Source organism: Trichomycterus rosablanca, chromosome 17, assembly GCF_030014385.1.
Source record: "Trichomycterus rosablanca isolate fTriRos1 chromosome 17, fTriRos1.hap1, whole genome shotgun sequence".
NCBI classification, from domain to species: Eukaryota; Metazoa; Chordata; class Actinopteri; order Siluriformes; family Trichomycteridae; genus Trichomycterus; species Trichomycterus rosablanca.
In genome coordinates this window covers 27703046-27726940 of record NC_086004.1, presented here as the reverse complement: position 1 = coordinate 27726940, position 23895 = coordinate 27703046, and the positions used below count along the sequence as shown (strand labels likewise).

Genomic DNA, 23895 nt, shown 5'->3' with positions numbered 1-23895 from the left:
CTGTCTGTTTGTATCTTTATCTATCTATCTGTCTGTCTGTCTGTCTGTCTGTCTGTCTCAGTCTATCTATCTATCTATCTATCTATCTATCTATCTATCTATCTATCTATCTATCTATCTATCTATCTATCTATCTATCCTACCTGTTGCTTTGTCTCTCTGTCTGTGTGTCGTCTGTCCATCTATCTGTCTGTGTGTCTATCTGTAATGTACTGGTGCTCAGTCCAGGCCGTATTCCTATCTTGTTGTGATCCTACCCACTGTGACCCTGACCAGGATAAAGCAGTTAGTTCTTAACACATCTAGTAAACAGAATGTAAATAGGTTTCAGTACTGCAGTGTTATTCTGTATGTGTGGTTCAGTAGTGGTGATCACGGCTCTCTGGCCTCTCGCTGATCTCTGTGTGAGTACGGTTACACACTGAGCTCTGTCTGGTATGCACCAGCACTCCTCTGGGACAGGAAATGCTCCCACCCCAGGCTTCACAGCTGGACTCAGTTATCACATATGGCACAGCTCATCCTCCACATCTCTGCACTCCTGATTGATTCTTTCATATTACTTTTGGATGAAGCTCAATTTAAATTCCTGTTCCTGGTCTGAATGTGGTTTATGGTTTCTGGATAGTGAGGTACAAACACAAACACAACAGAACACACATGGGAACGTAACACGAGCGCTGGAGTGTTTTAACAGATGTGCTCTGATTGTCCTGCATGAACTGTATATTGTTAAAGTGAAATAACAGTAATGCTTCGTACACCCACATGGACACGGGGAGAACATGCAAACTCCACACAGAAAGGAACCTGGCTGTTCGTCCAAAGAATCGAACCCAGGTCCTTCTTGCTGTTTACCCATTGCGCCAATGTTCATTCACTCATAAGTTTCTAAATTGCATTTCATTCATTCATTCATTCATTGTGTGTTTTACCACTGCTTTATCCTGGTCAGTGTCACAGTTGGTCTGATTCAGTGAGTGAAAGGCCGGATACACCCTGGACTGGTCAACAGTCCATCACTGGGCAAACACACACACACACTCCAATTTCCAATTAACCTGACTGCAGGAAACCCACACAGAAAGGAACCTGGTCACCCAGCTGGGGAATCAAACCCAGGGCCTTCTTGCTGTTAACAAATATCTTTTACACATGTAAATGTTCTTTTCTGACCCAATATTTTACCACAGCAAATCTGCAAGGCTACTGTAACACAGGACGTTTTTTACTCACCCACAAATACACCAATAAGCCAAAATATTAGAAACACCCGCCAAATATGCTGTCAAAACAGCTTTGACCTGCCAAAACATGGTCCTCACAATATGTGATTTAAGGAGTCCTGTAGTATCTGGTACCAGAATGCAAGTCCTTTAACTTCGGTCTGCTCTGAGGCTTTCTACATTGCATTATGGTGCCATCTCTTCTGTTGGTAAACAATGCACACAATACCCGGCTGTCCACATACTTTTGGAGAAAACAGGATTTGGTCCAGTTGACCTTCTTCCATTGCTTTGATGTCCAGTACCAATGGCTGCGTGAAAAGGTGCCTCCATTGAATGGTGCTTTCAATGACGATTCTAATGGAGAGCCATATTGTGTACAGAGACACGCAATTCAACTTTGTGAATCAACTACCCCTCATGCAGGCACCTCGATCAGCCAGCAGAGGTCACATTTGCAGCAGCAACGAGGAACCCATTTAACATCTTCCCTCAGAAACAGCTCATTTTGTGTGTTGGCTGCCTGGCGAGGTCAATAGCACAGCAACTCAAAAGCACAACATCTCAACAGTGGTGGGCTTGCGCAATAGACCGCTGCACCACCTGAGCGCCCCATGGACAAGACAACGACCTCTTCCATAAAGCCAAAATAATTAATATAAATAAAATAATAAAAGATATACTAAAATATACTAATTAATAGATTAAATATTTTCAGAAAACACTCACATAGTAAAACAAAAATGTTATCTTAATAATCAAAACATATAGCAATAATAATATAATAAATGTATAATATTACTATAGTTTTTGGACGGGGCAGCTGGTCGTCACTGTGAATGTGAACATTTCATTTTATTTATTTTCTCTCTCTGTTTTTTAAAGATATTGATGAGTGTCAGACCACTCAGTGCCACAGAAACGCTGTGTGTTACAACTCACCGGGCTCGTTCACCTGTCAGTGCCTGCCGGGCTTTTACGGTGACGGCTTGAGCTGCAAATCTGAATCAGGTAGGTACTCGCTTACCAGTAGTTTCTTACCACCAAACGCTGTCTGCATTGGTTCCTAGTCTGGTGTAATGAATCATAAAGTGTTATTCCAGGTGGAGAAAATAGTTAGCGTTAGCTTTTACTCATGTAACGGGTTTGCACACCGATGCGATATAATGTTCCTCTGGAAGTAGTTTGCTGATTTATCTCCACTTTGACCCTTAAACCTCATCTTGAATGAACCCTGAGGACTCAAGGAAAACAAGCATCAAGGCTCTACTCTGTAAAACCAATCGAAAAGAAGAAAAAAGTACTTTGTTCTTTGGTCTCTGTACAGGGTTTCAGCAGTTTTGTATTTGTCAGAAAGTCTCTCCAGCTCATGTATGTTTTAGACAAAATTTAGATTTAATCCACCCCCACTGACAGCCCTCATCCCCCCAGTTATGACCTTTCCTTAAAAGGGCGTATTCAGGAAAGTGTTTTTTTAACATCATTATCAACATCGCTATCACTTAAATTAAATCAAACCCAAACAGGAACTTCCTAAGGTTAAACTTACCCCAACCCTCGTTCTTACAGTTACAGAGTAATCATAAACTGAGATACCATCAACTCTCCCCCCCCCCCCCCCCCCCCAACATCCGTAAATCATCAGAGCTGCTCCTATATAGAGTGCTGCACGTAGGGAACCGGAACTCATCCACTTCCTGTCCTAATTATAAAAACACTGGAAGGAAAAGCAGCTGAAGGGCGTACTGTTTTCTGTTCTGATTGAGGACGGCGTGTGAATGAGGATGGTGCTGGATTTGTGGGTTTGTGTGTAAACACCTCCTTTTCCAGAGATGTCTGTGTTTGTTTCTGTTTTCAGGATTTTTATTTCTTCTCCTTCAACATTTTTACACGAAATCTGTGTAAATGTTCAATGTTTGTGTCTTTTTTCCACATTCTGGGTTTACCAGGTTAAACCAGTGCAGAGGGATGTCTGTGTGATCTTTTTGGGAATCTGTGGGAATTTGTGCCCTTTCAGTCAAAAAGCATTTGAATTACTGGGCACTGGTGTTTGTCAAGAAATCCTCTGTGAATGTTCCAAAGCTGTTCAGTGGGGCTGAGGTCTCGGTGGATAGCACTGTCGCCTCACAGCAAGAAGGTCCTGGGTCTTTTGTGTGGTGTTTGAATGTTCTCCCCGTGTCTGTGTGGGTTTCCTTAGGTAGCTCTGGTTTCCTCGCAGTGAGGTGAATTAGAGACACTAAATTGTCCATGACTGATGAATCTTGTGTAAGCAGTAACTACCTGTCCTGTCATGAATGTAACCAAAGTGTGTAAAACATGACGTTAAAATCCTAATAAATAAATATATTACACACTGTAACACGCTGTTTTTTAACCAACATCTGTGTTTAAGGCGTTGTTGTGAATATAAGTGCAACATGGGATATAATATGATAGAAATATAACCTCGGGTACGACATAACGTCTGTGCCTGGGAGAATAAATGCAGAACTTGTTTGCTTCAGGATTTGTTTTTTTTTAGAGGCCAGCGCTGGTATTTTCACATGACGCCTGGATAATTACCTCTTTAGTCTGAGGTTTTGAACTTTTTAACACCTCATGCAGAAAGCATTTGTCTTTCTGTGCATGCCAGGTCCCTGATGTAGTTTTTTTGGCTGTTATGTAGACGGTTCATTTCAGTGCAGCCTCCTCCTCAGCACTGGCTGTGAAACCTGAACAGATCTCATCCCTGTAAATGATAATGAGGTGGATGTGTGTGATCTTGCCTTTATAACCGAGGTTTGATTGGGCCAAGCGGATGATTGTGTTGTGACTGGTATGTAGTGAACCACAGAAAGCCTGGGGTGGCACACCTGGCATAATAGCTATGAGAAGCATCAAACTGGTTCAAGTTATATCAAGCTAAAGTATATGGCTAAAAGTATTAGGACACACCTCTTCATCTTAATTAATTCAGGTGTTTTGTTTGGTCTCATTGCCACGTGTATTAAATCAAGCACTCATGCAGTCTGCCTTCACAAACATTTGTGAAAGAATGTCTCGTTCGAGCGTGGTTCTGTAATACGATGCCAACTTTGCAAGTCAGTTCTTGATCAGTTGTAGCCTAATGGTTAAAATACTGAACTTGTAATCCAAAGGTTTCTGGTTCAAGCCCCTCCAATGCCAGGTTTTGGCATCTGCTACATGCTGAAAATGTAAATAATCAATTGTAAGTGGTATTATTCAAAAGTAGAAGCGTTTAAGAACCACAGCAACTCAATACACATAAAGTTACAGAGCGGGTGGCTGAGCGCTTAGTAAAAGTCATCAACTCTCTGCAGACTCAATAACTGGCATCAAGAGGCATCAACATAAGTTAAAAAACAGTGCACCAGGAGCTTTAGAATCTGGGTTTCCATGGCCGAGCAGCTGTGTGCAAGCCTTACATCACCAATCACAATGCCAGTCGTCTGATGGAGTGGTGTATAGCACTCCACCACTGGACTGTTGAGCAGTGCAATGACGATTCACATTTTTAATGGATTCCAGGCCTTTTTGTCTTTGTCTCTTTTGACTAAATGGACCTTCCCACAGACTCACTCTAAAATCTCAGGGCTGTTATAGCTGCAGGTGTCGGGTGTCCACATATATTTGGCCATACAGTGCCTTCTGAATTGTCCAATCAATAGACTGTGGTCAGGTGTTCAGAAAGTAGGCTTGTAAGCGTTGTTAGCTCACAGAGCAAGAACTGGTGATATAAAGGACTTTAGGTAGATTCAGTAGTAGGTTACCCACTCAGAAAACCCAGAGTTTTTAATGCACTCATGTGTGTGTTTGTGTTTCAGAGCACGAGAAGACGCAGTGTGAACAGGAACGAGAGTCAGCACTAGCAGCCTCTTCATCTGGAGGATTTGGCATTTTCCGTCCACGCCCGGCTGTAGGTCAGTACGTGCCCCAGTGTGACCCTAACGGAGACTACACGCCCACGCAGTGCCACGAAAGCATCAGGCAGTGCTGGTGCGTGGACCGTAACGGCCGGGAGATCCCCGGAACCCGAGTTGGAGATGGCAGCCAGCCGATGTGTAAGTGCAGACGCATAAACACACCTACTGCAGGAATTTTGTTCTGTCATTATACTTCTGTAGAATGTTGCATTGTTATTACTGTCAAACAAGTCCAGGTTCAGGATTTTAATACACACACAGTTCTAGCTGTGACCTAGAAGTAAGAGCCAACCAAGTTCAGTGTTCCTTTTGTCTGCATATTCATTCATTTGCTGTCGCCTCCAGGTTTGGACCATAACGCGATTATCCACCCTGTTGGTCCAACCCCCAGGCCTGATGTTAGTCCACTGGCTCCAGGAGCAAGTCTGCTGTTTGCTCAAAACGGCAAAATTGAGCACATCCCGTTTGATGGCAACAACATGAAGAAGGAGGAGGCTAAGACCATGCTGCACCTACCTGTGAGTTATCCAGTCATGGCATTTTAATCATTTCTGTATTGTTTATGATAGAATAATTAACATCTGATGGGTTAAATATACATGCAGATGGTCGGATATAATCCCAGAACCATCAGTAAACCTCCTCTGGCTGTCCGACGGGCACGGTTAACTGTGTTTGAAGGTTGGAAGGTCAGACAGGTGGGTTGAGGTGCAGATGGGAAGATTAACACAGAGACTAGCGTGACTCCCGAAGGAGATCAATGTAGACAACATGCAAACTCCACACAGAAAGGACCCGGATTGCTTCACCTGGGAATCAAACCCAGCACCTTCTCACTATGAGGCGACAGTGCTACCCACGAGTTACCCGAAGCTTAAAATAAACCTGTAATTTCCATCTCGACGATGCAGTTCTGTTGATGAAACGCAGCAGTTATGATGAACAGAGTGTGACAGGAATCTCGTGTTGTGGTTTGCAGTTTTACCAATTCAAGTCACATTAAACCATTTATTTGTACTGTTCTCTATTCAGAATAAACTACATTATAAATGGGTTAAATACAGCGTGCTGTATGTCATTTCTCACATGTTTACTTACCAATCTGTACTTACCAACTGTAAACATGGGGGTAGATTTTGTAAGATTCTGGTTCTACGGACTTGTCTGAGTTCCTTGGCTCCTTCTTTTACAAAGTGCAACCAGAAGCATAAAGCAGCTTCTTTATGAAAAATTACATGTGTGAATCTTTACACATTTTGTTGTTCAGCAAGAAGAAAAAAGTGTTATTTAATATATTCCATGTCTATTTATATACAGATTCAAGTTAAACAATATTAACCTCAAAATGATCTACAGCCACCTTCAGATGGATGCATGGAAGGATGGATGATGCCCCAAAGTAAAAATACAGTACAAAGTAAAAATAATAGTACAGAAACGAAAACTTAACATACAAAACAATGAAAAACTTCAAGGTACCTGTATTTTACATATATTGGACAGCTGTAGCTAGTCAACACCACAAGCTGTGCAGCATTTTTTCATGTATGTTGTACAGTGTGAAACTTCACTGTAAAGGGTTTAAATGTTTATTTACCCGTGGACTATACCGAGAAATGAACATTGCATTGCTGCTGTGTCGTGCAGGATAAAGTGGTAATCGCCGTGGCGTACGACTGTGTGGACAAGATGGTGTACTGGACTGATATCACACAGCCTTCCATCAGCAGAGCCAGCATTCAGGGAGGAGATCCCACCGCCATCATCACTAAAGGTACTTAATTATTCAGCTCAGAGCTTTAAAGCCGTGTTTTACCTGAGCCGTGATCATCAGGTAGCCAACGAGATGCATAAAGTCACACATATGTTAAACAACACTATGATCTTCAAATAGAAGAAAAAATCTAATTATATTATTATATAATGCTCATTGTGCTCATTGTTATCTGCTGGTTTAAACTAAAAGGTATATACGCATATATAAGTAAAAGTATTAGGTGTATTTATAACAAACTTGTAATAATTCAATCACAGAAAACGTCTTTCAGAAATAACTGAAATGTAAAAACTGCAGTGACGTTCATGTGCCTTGCCTTTATTGTCTTTATGTAACAGCATGTAGACAAATAAACTGAAATCTTATTTTACAGATTTGGGAAGTCCTGAAGGATTAGCGATTGACCACCTGTCCCGCAACATGTACTGGACCGACTCAGTTTCAGATCACATTGAGGTGTCCAGGTTGGACGGAAAGCATCGGCGTGTTCTCTTCGATACTGATCTTGTAAACCCGAGAGCCATCATCGCTGACCCCGTGAACGGGTATGTACTGCACTCGAAACACACAGGGTGGTAAAAAGGGGTTTAAAAGTAACCAGAGCCCGGGGCTTCATCATCATCAAAGCTAAAGTATTTTATAGATATAATGTTGGATGGTAAAATAATGTGAATAAATTGATATCGTAAGTAATTGATATTGATAATACAAAGAAAAATTTATAAAAGCAATGAATCTTAACAGTCAGGGAACACTTTACTTTCCTAGTTGATGAATACACAGCACTTAGGTTCATGCAGCAACATCTAAAATCCATTATGTTTAAGCTTTGTGTTTGCTTGAAATGTGTAGAACTGCAAGATACTTTAATAAGCGCTCTCGGTCACAAGCTGTGTGAGTTCCTGCTTGTAGTTCTTTCTTGGATATTGTCACAGTAACAATATAACATGTAATAATTGTATTCGGTTTCTGTTGTGTTTATCTGGTGTTTATTCTGACCTGCTAATGTTTCTAAAACACTGGACACTGAGAATTTACATATATTAATAAACACCACTGGTCTCAACAAACAGCTAAATTCCAAGACGTTAATATCTGGTTATAGTATAAACACCACATGTGTGTTATTCTTGAGAAGCACAAGAACAGAGATTACTGTTGGTAGGTGTAACGGTTTGTGGGCTAGACGGACAGGATGGGCGGACACAAACGCAGAGATGTGTGATAGAAACGATATTTTAATGATAACAAAGACAAGACAGGACACAAAACCAAACACACAACCTATGCTAAGCTAACTAAAGCTAAACTAAACACACAGGAAACCTAAACCCTAAGCTAAACAAGAACTAGACAGGACTAAACAGACTGAACAGGACTAAACAGACTGAACAGGGCTAAACAGACTAACAGGGCTAAACAGACTGACGGGGCTAAACAGACTAACAGGACTAAACAGACTGACGGGGCTAAACAGACTAACAGGGCTAAACAGACTAACAGGGTAAAACAGACTAACGTGGCTAAACAGACTAATCTAAACGTGCATGAACTAAGCTAATAAACAAAGGCTAACAAACTGAGCTAACAAACAAAGGGGCAACTGCTAAACACACTAAACAGTTTAAACAGACTTAACAAGACTAAACAGGACTGAACAAAGACTAAACGGACGAAACAGACTAAACTGACCGACAGGAGCTAGGAGGAAGGTAAAACAGAGTTACCAGGGGCAAACAGACAGAGATACCAGGAGCTAACAGACAGAGATACCAGGAGCTAACAGACAGAGATACCAGGAGCTAACAGACAGAGTTACTAGGAGCAAACAGACAGAGTTATCATGACGGAGCAAACAGACAGAGTTACACTCAATAATCTCCAACCAGCCTTTCCCTGAGCCTCTCCTAAATAGTAGCAGCTGGGGCTAATTAGCCCCAGCTAACCAATCAGGAGAGGGAGGCTGGTTGGAGACTGGGGAGAGAAGGGCGTGGCACACTGGAGCACAGGATCACCCTGAGGCTCCAAGCGTGACAGTAGGTAACTGTTGTGGTTACCTACCAAAAACACTAACAAACATCTCACATGCAGTAATTCATATGCTTTTGTGTTTGCATTACTCTCATGCTCCCAGTAATAGGTGTGTGGTAGCTCAGTGGTTTAAATACTAGACTGTTGTTGCTGGTTCAAGCCACACTGCCAAGTTGCCACTGTCAGGCCTTTCAATTGCTTGTAATGTATTTGGTCACTTTGAATAAAGGCTTACTAAATGTACATGTAATTACCATTAATAATGAATTTATGGGATGCTTAGGTGGCGCAGTGGTAAATTACACTAGCCCACTACTGCTGGGATGCAGGGTTTGAATCCTTAACGGTGCTATCGGCTGGCCGGGTGTCTACACACAGACATGACTGGCTATGTCTAAATTGGCGTCCTGTCCAGGGGTGTGTTACTAAAATCTAATTAAATGTACGTGCACATCACTTTAAACAACAGTGAAAGACAAAAAAGGATTAAAGAGCTGTAACAAGGATCAAAATACTCTCTAAAATAATCAAAATAATCGCAAATTTTAAAGGTGAAATGATCTCGCTTAGAGTATCAAATCTAATAATCTGTTATTTTTTTATTATCTTTTCACTGTATCAGCCGTCTGTACTGGTCAGACTGGAACCGCAACAGCCCCAAGATCGAAATGTCCAACATGGACGGCACAGACAGGACCTTACTCGTGAAGGATGGCCTGGAACTTCCTAATGGATTAGCGTATGACCCTCGTGCCAGGCAGCTGTGCTGGGCAGATGCAGGTTGGACACACTGGGCATTATGTTTTATGATGATGTAGTTGAAATGATGATTATTTTTACTCAGTCTAGAAGTCTCCTTTTGTATGAACATGCTGGGTTCTAAATGGGTGTTGCAGGTTCACGTAAGGTGGAGTGTATCGACCCGTACACTCGTCTGAGAAAGAAGGTGGTGGAAGGAATAAACTACCCCTTTTCTATCGTCTCGTACGGAAGAAACCTCTACTACACTGACTGGAGAAGGTATTGATACAAAAGCACTTTTATATTTAATATAAAAATAATTGTAATATCTCAGTGTGTGGCCCAAAATGGGACTGGTTTCATAAGTAGTGTACACCTAATCACAGCAACATGTTAATTGGTATTGAGTTTTATACTGGTACTACTACTAGTTTTATACTGATTCAGAAATGAGGGTGTAGCACTGTCGCCTCACAGCAAGAAGGTCCTGGGTTTGATCCCCAGGTGAGTGGGTCGGGGTCCTTTCTGTGTGGTGTTTGCATGTTCTCTCCGGGTTTGCGTGGGTTTCCCCCGGGGGCTCCGGTTTCCTCCCAGAGTCCAAAAATTTCCTTATTTATTATTTAAAAGTCTTGGTAGAAACATTGCATGAGTCTTTGTATTGTATATTAGTATTTATGTACTTTGCTCTCACATCTGTGTTCATATCTTTGGTATTTTTGTCCATGCTGGAATGTGCTGCCTGGTTTAACCTTTAACCCCAGAGATCAGTATCTTCTGTATCTCCAGAGCTCAGTGAATTTATGATCTGTTTAAATCATAAATAAGCTTTCAGTTGCGTGTACCATGAGAAACTGTATATATTTAGTAATATGTATACTCCCTGGCTAGAATTCTGTTCCTAGAACTCACTCCAGTGCAGAAAAGAAACTGTAAATGGACACGACTGAATGAGCCGTGTGAATTTTGCTTTTCTAGGGAAGCTGTGGTATCTGTGGACCATGTGACAGGGAAAGAGGCCGAAGAGTTCCTGCCTCAGAAGAGATCACGCCTGTATGGCATCACCACCACTCTCCCACAATGCCCCCAAGGTTTGGCTTTTTCCATTTTTATTAGCAAAACCATAATGCCAGGATTGTAGCTGCTGTATGACTATTTGTCTGTGAATGTGAGCACCACTGTGGCGTGTTTGCCACTTATTTAGAAAAAAACAGAACATAAGTACACAGTACTTCCATTTTTTATTTTGTTGTTTGCTGGGTCAAAAGATACCGACAGCAACTTGGATGAATAGGTGGTGTAGAAATGTAAGTTATTTTTGTGGCATGGTGATTTAATTCCTTATATGGAAGTATATATATATATACAGTGGTCTTATTCCAGTGTCTTGAAGAAACATTACAACATTTAGCAGATGTTTTTGTTGGTAGTAGCTGGATCACTAGGTTCAGTACCTTAACTACTACGCCATCGCTGATTTATAGTCACCAAAAGTCCCTTTTCATCCTATGCTGACAGGAGATTTGTCTGAATAGTCGGATGTAATCCAAAAACCACCAACAGCAGACGCTGAACCATGATTGACACTGTTTACAGTCAAGCAGGCTTTACATTGCCATGTGCTTTGAGGCTGCTGCCAATTATTAACTTGCTACAAACTTTAGTTGCACATTAAGGTGTCAATTTTGAAGTATATAAGATTATAATAAAAAAAAAAACAATTATAATATCTAGGCTACATATAATGTGTTGCTTTATTTCTTATCATGCTGTCTATTAGCTACTACTTATTAAAAATATATTTTAATTAGCATATTATAATAATAATAAAACACCCCAGAGAGATAAAGACAGTCGAAACTCTTACTAGTCCTAATTAAATAACAGTTCATTATAATCATACTAACAATCAGATAATCTGTACTGGTTGGAAATATGAAGTGTTTTTATTGACTCTTTACAAATCAGAGCTTTAAATCAAAAATGAAAGTAAAATGACTCATTAGGGTAATAATGTGTTGGCAAACTGGTCTATAACTGATGCTTCGAGCTTAATTTATCTCTTTTTTAAGCAAATTAATAATTTAGTTGTAGTGACGCTTTGGTTCGTTAACACATGTACAGATCAGAATATTACATAATAATCATATTTGAGTAAATCATACAACACATTTATATTGTGTGTTTTTCTTTTCTGCTGCAGAGGTGAACTACTGCTCCAACAATAACGGTGGATGCTCACACTTGTGTTTGCCGCGGCCAAACGGTTTCACCTGCCGCTGCCCCGACGCCAGCGACGGCTCGTGTATCGAGAGGGATCGTAACCTCTGAGAACGTCATAATGAAGAAGACGCAGGCGAGTCGTCAAGAAGCAGGACAGAGACGCCTGTTCATAAACGAATTTGAATCCACACGATTCATGATGGACAATAAACACTATGTATGGTAATTAGAAAGAGAAGATTTATTCCAGACCAACCACTAAACCCCAGTCATCGTTTTCATCCCTGGACGCTGCAGATCTGGTGTAATGCAGTGTCTGATTATATAAGAGTTCTGTTCATACTGAGAGAAAATCTCAAGATCAAAGAAAGAAAATGAGTTTTGATGGACTGCAGATAAAAGGGAAGAGTTTACATGGTGCTATTCAAACTGTTCAAGGGCAACTAGTTAAGCTAGACTAAATGATTAATGATTACTTATTCATTTATGGCATTTAGAGCAGTTTATCCAAAGCAATACAATCATTACCAAATACAGTTGAAGGATGTTTAGGGGCCCAACAGTGGCAATTTGACATTGGTGGGGCTTGAACCAAAAATTTATTGTGAAACTGAGGTCAGTATAATTATATCAGGTTATATTATTATTATTATTATTTTGATTCTGTTAACCAGTACATGTCCAAAAACTTGATGTAAAATGTGGGTAATAAAGATCCATTCGTCTGCATTTAAATGTAAAAAGTAAATGCCAGAGCTTTGCTTTTTTGCTGTGTTTGTGTCAGGAGGTCGGAGGAAGTGTTTTGTTATTGGATACTGTTAGATATTGTTATTGCGTTAAGGTTTTTTATTGGTCATTATGCTGTTTTTTAACCCTGTTCCAAAAGAGCCACTTGTATTGTAAAATAAATAAAATCAATCTTGCAGTAATAGGAGACTGAGGTCTTGCAAGATCTTGTAAGCAGGACATAATCTTGTGGGCCTGGGTAAGCCAATTTCGCGAAAAAGAGGGCAGGCTGGAAGATACGCGGAGTGGATGAGATGGAATTTTGGAAAGTTTGCAAAAATTTAACTATGTGGGAGTGGGCAGGATAAAATGTTGTGAAAGTGGTTAGGACAGAATCTAGCAATACTTGGCAGGTCATAAATCTTGCAGGTCTGAGCAAGGTGGAATTTTGTGAGACTAGGTGGGTATAATTCCTAAAAACGATCTCTAAACGAACTCCAAACACCAAACATGTCTTGGCTTATTGACATTTAGGGTAAAGAAAAACTGAGTGAATTAAAATTTTGGATAAACAACTACTTTTAAAGTTTACATCTATTTATGATCTAATCTGGCCGCGCCGTGCTGGGGAGTGTGTTGAATGTAGATGCTTCATACACTCTACGTTTATGTGCTTTAAAAAGTTACATGTACGTGTTGTGTATTCAGCTGGGGCAGGAAACACTGGGTCATGTCCACTTCTCTACAGCTGTTTAATAAAAACATTTCCTAAGCTCTGTCTAGATTGCATTTATTTAATGTTGTCATACTGATCAGATTGGCAGATCTAAGGTCAGTGGTTGTGACGAGATCTTTAATATCGTGAGAACCAGGCGGAAATTTGTGCCGGTGGTGGTGGGGGTACGTTTGACGACTAGCAGCTGTCGAACGATGAACAGTCCTCCCTTCTGTGCTGATGTGTTGAGAAACAGCGTGTAATTCACAGCTGCATGTCCTCGATGGTTTCTACATCTAAGAAATATAACTCGGCCCTCGCCATATGTTTCAGCTTACGTTAACAGATATGAAAATCCACATCCGATTGGAGGGAGTTTACTCTAGAGAGGTTCAACACGGGGAAAGGTACTTAGCTTACAAAGATAGAAGGCCAACAAGAAGGCAGTGAATCATTTTTTATTGTTTACACTAGATTTGTGTCGCCTATATGCTATCACTTGCTTTTAAAGTAATGATATGGCAAAAAAAAACACACAAATATATGCAGTGTACCTTCACACAAAATGCAGCAATCAAGACATGATTACTGTGAAAAGTTTCTTCTAAGGTTTCTGGAGTTGTACTGGAGGTACAGGTAATCTCTACCTCTCCCAAAATCTTTCTGTAAATACATGATGAATATATACTGCACTCTGCTCAAACCACATCCAGCTGTTATGCTTGTTTATTAGGATTTTAACGTCATGTTTTACACTTTGGTTACATTCATGACAGGAACAGTAGTTACTCATTACACAAGGTTCATCAGTTCACAAGGTTATATCGAACACAGTCATGGACAGTTTAGTATCTCCAATTCACCTCACTTGCATGTCTTTGGACTGTGGGAGGAAACCGGAGCACCCGGAGGAAACCCATGCGGACACGGGGAGAACAACATCCAGCTGTTAAAAAAGAAACTATCGTAAAATGTCCCCTATAGATCTTATATTTTATTGGCATTGCTTACTGATATTATATAAAGCTTTAGGGAAATGACTCAGAGAGGGAGTGAGATTAATAACTTGCTGTTTGGTTGATAAATCATGGATTTGAGTTCTCCCACAGCTTGATACAGACAAGATAATGTGTTGGGCTTTTTTCATACACATCTGAGGAATTGTTAAATTAGGCAAAACTTGCTTTATGGCAGCAACAAATAATTATATTTATTTAAAAAGTCAAAAATCCAAAGACATGTGACGTGTGTGTATATAACAGAATGTGCTCTATGCACCATCAGGAGGATTAAAGCTCACATCGGTCTGCAGTAGTGTGCGATACTGCAAAAATGTTTAATCGATCCGATCCCAAGTAAATGCAGGGCCCGTATCGCCAATACTGATACCAGTGCCAATACTGTTCACTTATAAAACAGCTTATTTACTTTCATGTAGGGGAGAGCAGTGTGTCATGATTCATGAGGTGAATGTATCATCAATATGCTTTGACGACTGATTGTTCGACGAAAATGATTTTGTGTTAATTAGTTAATCATGTGCATGAGAAAACCCACTACAGTTTTGGGGCGAATAAAAAGTACATTTATTAATGTAATAAACTTTATATATTACATTAATTTGCAGGAATCACAGACACCATTTTTCATCAAAAGAAAGTGAACAAAATGAAAATTCAGTAACCAGAAAGTTAGACCTACATTTGAGCTTATATCTGTAAATACACTTTACCTAATTAAACTACCTAATTATTCAACTAATGAAATGTAAATAGTGTGTGGTGATATTTGTTATACTTGTTTACAAAAAAAACTGAAATTAGCCTTTTAAGGCAAGTGCAAAACAAAGAACACCAAACATTTATTGAGCAAATTACTATAATTTAGCTACAGAGAAAACTCTTATTTTAATTTAAGTTCAGTAAATACAATTCAGCTTCATTTAAAGGGATAAAAAGAACGTGAAATGTGTCTAGCATTAGCATTATCACGTTGTCGTTTGCATGCTGCTAACTGATTAGCATTAACGTTTGATTGCAAAGTTAACATTGATCAAACTCCCTTAGTTAAACGTTTCACCTCGGTTATACAGCGCCATCTGGTGACAAATGGTACAAAAACATTCCGTTTTAGCAAGAAAAAACACCTAATCTGATGTCAATTTATAAATGTTTATCAATTTATAATGTTTTATTGTCCCCACATCATTCTTTATTAGCATGACGTGATACAATGACACCAAGACCAGAACGCCCATGTGAACCGGATCCTCCATTCGCTCTGTAAATTCTGCAGTAAATTCTAGTTGGTGTGAGAGAGGAAAAAAGCAAACAGATTGTACAGAGTTCTAAATGAGTGTTGCTTAAAAAGTGACTAGCTTCAGCCGAGTCTATTAGTGTCCATCAGCAGTGTCCTCAGGACCAGCGCACCAGAACTGTGTCTCCATCCTCTATCGAAAAGAACTGCAGAGGCTTCAGGTCGTTATCGATCTCGATCTCTTTACCCTCCATCTATTTCATGACAGAACAAATAAACAAACACACACAAACTACAATCAAGGAAAGTAAAGCTCTGAAACAGTTATGAGTAGCAAAATGTAAACAGTGATCCATTTATTGATCAAAGATGTATTGGTTTCTGAATATCAAAGGTACAATTCAGAGAATGTAAAATAACCAGAGGTTGCATATATACAGTATATATAAATAATAACTTACATAATTATTATATAATATGATGAAAATTATCTAGGTTTGAATCTCAGCTGTGCTATCAGCCAGTCAGGCTTCCACACAGACTGACTGGCTATCTCTGGGGGGAAAAGGGGGGGATAATACGTAGAGGAATTTATCTATTTATCTAATTACAGCACAACGTTTGTATATTTCAGTGCACAATTTTTATGTATTTGCTAAACTTAACATTAATTCCACAGCTGGATCCTGGCCAGGGTCACAGTGGGTCAGGTTTCCCTGAAAATACTGGGCAGAATGTAGGAATACACCCTAGACAGGAAGCCAAGCCATTGCGGGACCTCAGCCACCCCACCCAGACATGGCCAGTCATGTCTCTGTATAGACGCCGGGTCTCCAGGTTTGAATCTCAGCGGTAATTATCTACTGTAATAGTCTGATACGCCACCTGAGCGCACTTGGGGTTTAATGTTGCTTTAAACTGATGGACAGTATTGTGCAGTACATGCTGATCACAGGAGACAGGATGAACTCTCCTTATTAAACCCGTTACCTTTGAGCTGGTGTAGGTGAGACGAAGTTCTGCACCTGGTAACTTCAATAATCTATACAGCAGCCCCTTTACTTTCTGAATGATCATAGAGCCTGTATAAAGCAACAGCAGAGAAATAATCACTTACAATTTATTCCTGATGGACTTAACTTAATAAAAAAAACCACTGAGTGTAATGGTGTTTACCTGGAAGCTTCTTCTGTAAGGGTTTCCTGTCTGCATCCTCAGGACACTTGAATGTAATTGCTGAATAAACAGCAAGAAAAATAATTAAGTGGTTTTACTTTTATTTGAGAGACACTTTAGCAATAACTTGGATTACTAAGTTTACAAGCTGAGGAGGGAACTCACTCAGCAGTTGATCCTTAAGAGCGAACGGTTTCTCCTCCTTGAGCTCATCTTCCTCTGGTGCGCCGTACTCTACACAAACAAACAAATCATTGACAAAAATCCCAAAGCAACTTACAGTCTAAGCAATCAAGGGTTAAGGGCCTTGCTCAAGGGCCCAACAGTGACAACCTGGCAGGCAGTGGTTGGGCTTGAACCAGTGACCTTTAGATTACTAGTCCATTACATTCACAGCTATGGTACAACTGGCCTAAAGTGAACTGAAGTGCTTCAGGTTCGAGTGCAGCCTGAAGTGAACCTGGAAGTGGATTATGTGCAGACTCACTCTGTATTAGTGTAAGGTAGCGGGGATGCTGGGCTATGAACTCTGCACTGGGTCGGTTCTGGTGCGGGTCACCGTGGCCCCCAGCCTGAAGCCAAGCACGTCCAAATTTCTTGCAGTAATCCAGCTCAGCACCTCTCCTCTCTTCCGGCAGGACCTGAAAGAGGGCACACGAACTGTCATGTTATCTCTATCAAATAATGGAAGCAGATAATATTAAAATGTACTGTGTCCATTAGGGAGAGTGGTAGCCTAGTACAGAGAGCTTTGGGCTATCAGTTAAAAGGTTGAGAGTTCAAATCCCAGCTCTGCCATGCATCCACCGTTGGGCCCTTTGAGCAAGGTCTTTAAACCTCTCTGCTCCAGGGGCTTCATACAATGGCTGACCCTGTGCTCAGCCATTTACCAACATACATTCCTAACAGGTCCCAGAGCCCTGACCTCAACCACACTGGACACCATTGCGATGAACTGGTCGGTTGATCGTCAGTCAGGCCTTTTTAATCCAACATCAGTGCATGACTTTACAAATGCTTTTTAAACTGATAAGCACAAATTCCTGCAGACAGACATATCATCAAAAGCCTTCCCAGAAGAGTGGAGGCTGTTATCGTCACAAGTGTTGAGAGCAGCTCCACTTAATGTCCACATATACTGACATCAAATGCAATTATTCATGAAATCATTAACATATTAGTTATTTAGGCTATCACTGATGTATCGAGCACACCTGACTCCTGTCGAGGATCTCCAGCTGGCTGATGCGTGCGATCAACTGCTGCCGAGTCGTCTCATGGTTCTTCTCCAAGTCCAGCACAGGATTTCTCTTACAGGACAACTGCACCAAACTCCTCAGCTTATCCAGCTCGTTAATTACATCCCACTGATGAAGAATGAGCGAAACATCATGTTCGATTATTATTACAGAGTGTTGGATGGATCACGTTTGGTGTAATACATCATTTTATAGTTCTTACCTGAGCAACTTTATTGTCATCTAGTAAAAGAATCTTCAGTGCAGGGAACGCTGATGTCTTGGCACCTTGTTAATTATAAATATGCATTATTTAACGCAAACTCTACAGGAAATTTAACACAAACATTATTTATTTAAAGCCAAGAAGCACTTTGTACCATCTCATATATTTTTTTATTTAGGCAGTGCTCATTTTCCAGACTACATTAATGATCAATGATCATTTTTAGCCAACATACTCCCCACAACAACTCCTCAGCCTCTTGCAACACCCACACACCAACCAAGGAGGGCTGCAGACTAGCACACGCACTCCTACGACACGTGTGAAGTCATTGGCCACTTCTTTACACCAGCCAGCAGTGGATTTTGAAAGACCAGGCAGCAATATAGAGAAACCCTAGTGGATCTTCTCTTCCTCAGGCCCAGCAAATTGTGTCTGATAGGCGCCTGGTCAGGTTGGCACTGCTTCTTTTTTTTTACTGCACCTTATACAGTTTTGTAGGGACACATTTAATTAAATTAATAAATTTGTATGTAGTAGAAACCTGCAATCTATTGGCCAGTAGAACTACAGCATTATTTTTATGTAGAGTTGTGGAGTTTTGATAAATCCAGATCATATTTGCCTAATTATTATTACTATTATTATTTTATAATTGAAAAGAAAACAGTTAAATGGTTTTAGGCTCTCTGTTACCTGGTACTGTGTCAGTGAAGTAAATCACAGATATTCCAGTGCTTGAAAGAATAAGTGTCTCCAACCTGCAATTTCAGACCAAATAATAATAATCATAAAACATCAGCCATCATGTCACTGTACTAATTGCTAATATATATATATGTTACAGTCTTAGATTAGTTAAAAATATAAGTATATAATACCTGGACAGATGTGATATTTCTAGTAAACTTTCCTGGATTAAACTGTTGTTGGATAGATTAAGAACTTTTAAACCTTGTAGCACATCGACTGGCCTGAAAATGAAACAATGACATAATCATTACACCTAAACGTATGTATATAAATCTGACTTTAGCAACACTTGACTTAATTCCTTGATTAATCACGTTAATTCGTTACCTTTGCAATTCCGTTATATCGTTGTTGTTAAGATAAAGCTCTTCTAATTGTGGCCACATGGAGGCGCACTGGAGCACCTGACAATGAAAAAAGAAGCACTATGGATCACGATTCCTGTTTACTAGGAAGCCATTTTTGCAAACAAGGACACTGATGTTTTATTACTAAATACATTTCAGCAACCAAGCAAGATATTAACATTTTCCAAGCCATAACCCAACTGGCTTCCCACTCGCTGTGCTCTACAGAAGGATTAGATAATGTCTTCTGCATCCTAGTTATAGATAAGGATAATTTAGCAAAGCTGGAACAGCTTATTATTATTTGTCATATATACATATCTGTCATATATACATATACACATGTACAGTACAAATAAATTCTTTTTCCACGTATCCCAGCATCTTTAGACGCTGAGGTCAGAGCACAGGGGCAGCTATTGTACATTGCCCTTGAATTCGAGAGAGTTAATGGCCTTGCTCAAGGGCTCTACAATGGTTGCATGGCAGAACCAGGATTCCTACCACGGTCCCTAATGTAAGAGTTTTGCTGTAGTTTATGCTTTCATCACAGTTCATAAAATTTACCTAAAATAAAGTGGAATCTGAAAGATCTGATTTGTCCCCGTTACATGAGAGTGTGTATAAAGGGATAAAATGTGTGAGTGTGTGTTGTCCAGTACCTGAGACCAGTTGATAGCACAGCTGTTAAGTGTAAGGACCCTTAGTCGAGAGAAGACATGACTGAGGTTTGACACGTTTGGGCTGATCTGCAGTCGATTATTACTGGTGTGGAAAAAGAAAATAAATCCAGGAAGTTTAGTTTTGCTTGATTCTATAAACAAAAAAATCTAGAATAAAGTGCAAACAGATAAATTATATATAGATGCTTGATGGATGGATAGATTGATGAGTAAATGTGTATGATGAATAGATGGCCAAATAAATTCGTACCTAAGGCCGAGTACTTGCAGATAATCTAGCTGCTCTGTAATAGCAGCAACGACCTCCCAGGAGCTCAGAAGATTTCCTGACAGATCTAAAGAAACAGCATCTAAAAAACTGTTAAAGAAACACTCGACTCTCTGTAATACAAACGTAATACAAACAACAAACAGAGAACAGTTCAGTTTTACGTTTATTCTAGGCTAAAAGGATACTGGGTGTGTATTTTCTGATTTCATTTTCAGGACCGGGACTGGACACTTCACAATTCATCAGGACGATCTCTGTAAGATTCTCCATTCTGCAAAAACAGCAGCACATTCAACAATATAACACTGGAAGGGGATTAACAGAACATCTTGAAGAATAACCGTTTGAGATGTCAGAGACCGGACATTAAAGACTTAATCTGTATCAGCACCACATTAAATTTTATAAACAAAATACATTTAAAACATTTTGCGATTTGCTGAATGAACATCCTTTTAAGGTCACAGCATCTTCACTGGGTTAAGGTCTGGTATATTTATTTATTTATTATTTATTAATTTATTAGGATTTTAGCGTCATGTTTTACACACTTTGGTTACATTCATGACAGGACAGATAATTACTGGTTGCACAAGATTCATCAATTCAAGTTTATAATCTCAAACACAGTCATGGACAATTTTCTATCTCCAGTTCACCTCACTTGCACGTCCCCGGAGGAAACCCACACAGACATGGGGAGAACATGCAAACTCAACAAACAAGGGTATCAAACCCAGGGCCTTCTTGCTGTGAGGCGACAGTGCCGCCCAGGTCTGGTATATAAGCAGTCCAATCCAAAACACAATCACGGTTTCAAAGCTCAGTAGTCATCATGACATTTTTTTTTACTGACAATGCCACGATTTTATAATAAAGTTAAATAAAAGCAGTTTAGGCTTTGTGAAACAGTGGTGGGACACATCTACAACCCCCTCTTCAGATCTCATGAACTTAAATATTTCATACATATTATATACAGCCTGGACTGTAAATGATTGTTGTTGTGAACACTTATTTGTTTAGTAATTGATGCAGAATCTTTGTCCTGCACTGGTCTGTATTGTATTAAATATACGAGTCGTTATAATGTATAATGAGTCATGTGACTTTCAGAATCACCTCTGCTTTTTTAAAATGGATTCAAACCCAACCATCTTCACAGTTTTGGTAGAAATGGTGACTTCCTCCCCAATCGCTTGATCCAGCTCCATCTCATAGCGCTGTTTCACTGCGGTCAGGTAATCCACACCAAAACTGGCTTTTTTCGGTCGCACAAACGATCCACCTGTTGGGTGTCTCAGGAGACAGAAACACACACAAAGTTTACACAACACATCATCAATAAAACGGGCCATGATGAGAGACGACTGTTCCTGTCGTGATCATTACCTGCTGGTGAAATAGCGGACTTCTTCATGGCTTCCATCATGTTTGCCTCTTTCTGGATTGTCCCACTCAACACCAAGCCACAAACCTTCAATTATATAAAAGTAAGGATCCTAAACAAAACATTACACCTGCTGTTTAAACCATTCACAGAGCTGGACCCTGGACACACACCTGCTGTGGGAGGAACCGGACCTACGTATCGCACCGTGCCCACTTCTCCATCACAGGATACCCGTCGACCCAGATCGTCTTCAGAAACCTGCTGATCCATTAAGCGCTGCTCCTACTGCTGGATCCTCATCTCACACTAAACAGTGACATGTAGTCAGTTTAATACAGAGGTTAGTATATTTAATAAATAATACACACATAACTCTACTACAATTCAATTAAAATCTACAACATCTGAAAGTAAAACTCATGATTTGACCAGAGACAAACACTGTACAGTTATATGCTAAACACAATCTCTGCAACTAACCATTTAAAAAATATAACATTAAATTGTAATGCACAGTTGTTAATATTATCAAGTTCAAGTTTCAAATCATTTGTACAAATGTCAGCAGCAGGAGTACATTAACCGTGTGTTGTGATGCTCAGGAACAATTGTGCAAGGAAAATAAAAAATATAGAAACATTTTACATTTGAATGGAACATAATAAAACATAAAATAACTATTTGACCATAATTACTTAAAGTACAGTCGGAGAAATGAATGCAATTACTGAAGATAAATAATTATTTATCTAACTAGGTTTTGCATGCTCTGACCCAACTTCATGAAGCAAGGTTATACATTTGATGTGTTTTCTGAATAAAGTCATAAACTGCTCTGTCAGAAAACAACAACAATGATAAGAATAACAACTTAAAGGTATTAATTGTATAAATGGTGTATAAAAGTTCTAACATCATTTAACTTTGTGGAATGTGTGTCCTAATGCTACATTAGTTGGTACGACTGACTGCTCCTGGTGATTTCTCTGTGCCCATAAATTTATGGCCAGTTTGACGACATGCCAAAATCCAAATTGTAACCTCATGAATAGAGGAGTATTTTTAAAGTCTCTCTGTTCATGTGACAGCAGTCAAGTTTTACAGTTCCTATTTTAGATCTACTTCTTTTTAGCTCTGCAGCTTTGAAACTTGTGGTAGTGTAAAGCTTGCTTGACTTTGGACAGTGTCACTCATGTTCCAACATGCTTTCATTAATGGCAGGTTTGGGGCAGCACAGTGACTCAGTGGGTAGCACTGTCGCCTCACAGCAAGAAGGTTCTGCGTGGGTTTCCTCCAGGAGCTCCGGTTTCCTCCCACAGTCCAAAGACCTGCATGTGATGTGAACTGATGAATCCTGTGTAAGCAGCTACCTGACCTGTCATTAAGTGTGTAAAACATGACGTTGAAATCCTAATAAATAAATAAATCATGACAGGGTTGTTTTGTGGTGCCTGGATTGCGCCCATCAATTCAGACATTTTAGTTTTGTTTGGGGTTTGTTTCTGACCTTGGAAAGAGACCACTGTTCCATTTACCAGTCAAGTCACCAGCTGTAGTCAAACATGATCACTAATAATGAATTACAGGGCAATGGCACAGAGTTAAATGATAAAACTGCTGTCATTTTTTCAAAAATGAAATGAATATATGCTTTGCATAGACAAATACGTGTGTTCCAATCATTTAGTGACAGAAACATGAAGAAAAGCTGAAGAAATCGTTACAATTCCAACACTGTCATGAATTACATAAACATTACAAGCAGTTAGTTGGATGGGAGGCTAGTTAGCCAGCTCCGTTAGCTTATTTTAACTGCTTTAACATATTTTTCTTCATCAAACTGACATAAACCGCTGCAAACAAGGTTTATATAAAGTTGTGTTACACAGAAATACATATAAATAACATAAATGTATACCTGGGAGAAATCTATACTGCATGGAAGTCTGTATTTACGTCTGTTCTGTCAGTAGTACTGCTAGGAGCATGAATAGTGAATCCTGCGCTGTGTCCCAAATCAAACGCTGCTTCCTTTGTAGACTACAAAGATAAAGTGTCGAAAGATGCCCAGTGTTGTCAAATTTTTCACAATAAGTGTCACATTTATTTTGCCTAAATTACAGAATTTTAATAATAAACTGAATGTTTTGCTTAGGCTTACGAAAATTACTTAGACAAATTCTAAACTTTCTT

At 39.7% G+C, this 23895-nt stretch overlaps 2 protein-coding genes across 4 annotated transcripts in view; one reads left to right on the top strand and one right to left on the bottom strand.

Annotated features, from left to right (window-relative positions):
• Positions 1-13416, top strand: part of nid1a (nidogen 1a) — a 30185-nt gene extending 16769 nt beyond the window's left edge. Inside the window, exons 12-20 of one of the 2 annotated variants that reach the window (XM_063012584.1) lie at positions 2112-2237; positions 5051-5287; positions 5495-5667; positions 6797-6923; positions 7300-7471; positions 9580-9737; positions 9854-9977; positions 10674-10786; positions 11899-13416. In XM_063012584.1, the coding sequence (XP_062868654.1) occupies positions 2112-2237; positions 5051-5287; positions 5495-5667; positions 6797-6923; positions 7300-7471; positions 9580-9737; positions 9854-9977; positions 10674-10786; positions 11899-12026 (1358 nt within the window). In that variant the 3' untranslated portion in view covers positions 12027-13416. The other variant, XM_063012585.1, reaches the window with a different exon arrangement.
• A 2100-nt stretch (positions 13417-15516) lies between these two features.
• Positions 15517-23698, bottom strand: tbce (tubulin folding cofactor E). Of its 2 annotated transcripts, XM_063013190.1 has the most exons (17): positions 23621-23698; positions 21873-22008; positions 21702-21786; positions 21432-21608; positions 20495-20580; positions 20289-20388; positions 20018-20120; positions 19336-19412; positions 19137-19229; positions 18952-19016; positions 18253-18317; positions 18006-18158; positions 17279-17432; positions 16957-17025; positions 16792-16851; positions 16606-16697; positions 15517-15869 (listed from the first exon to the last, which is right to left on the bottom strand). In XM_063013190.1, exons 2-17 carry the CDS (start codon positions 21970-21972, stop codon positions 15774-15776), a joined length of 1575 nt encoding a protein of 524 aa, XP_062869260.1. In that variant the 5' UTR covers positions 21973-22008; positions 23621-23698; the 3' UTR covers positions 15517-15773. The 2 variants fall into 2 exon arrangements, with proteins under 2 accessions (XP_062869260.1, XP_062869261.1); XM_063013191.1 differs by lacking the exon at positions 23621-23698 and having other exon boundaries at positions 21432-21597; positions 21873-21957.
• Positions 23699-23895: the final 197 nt, after the last annotated feature.

Bases quoted from the DNA above. Each gene is read 5' to 3' on its own strand.
- tbce (XM_063013190.1), bottom strand. From the start codon at position 21,972: ATGGATCAGCAGGTTTCTGAAGACGATCTGGGTCGACGGGTATCCTGT. The intron at 20,389-20,494 runs GTATCCTTTTAG...ACAGTTTTTTAG, and splicing joins AATCAGAAAATACACACCCA to ATGCTGTTTCTTTAGATCTG. The intron at 19,230-19,335 runs GTAACGAATTAA...TTTCATTTTCAG, and splicing joins GATATAACGGAATTGCAAAG to GCCAGTCGATGTGCTACAAG.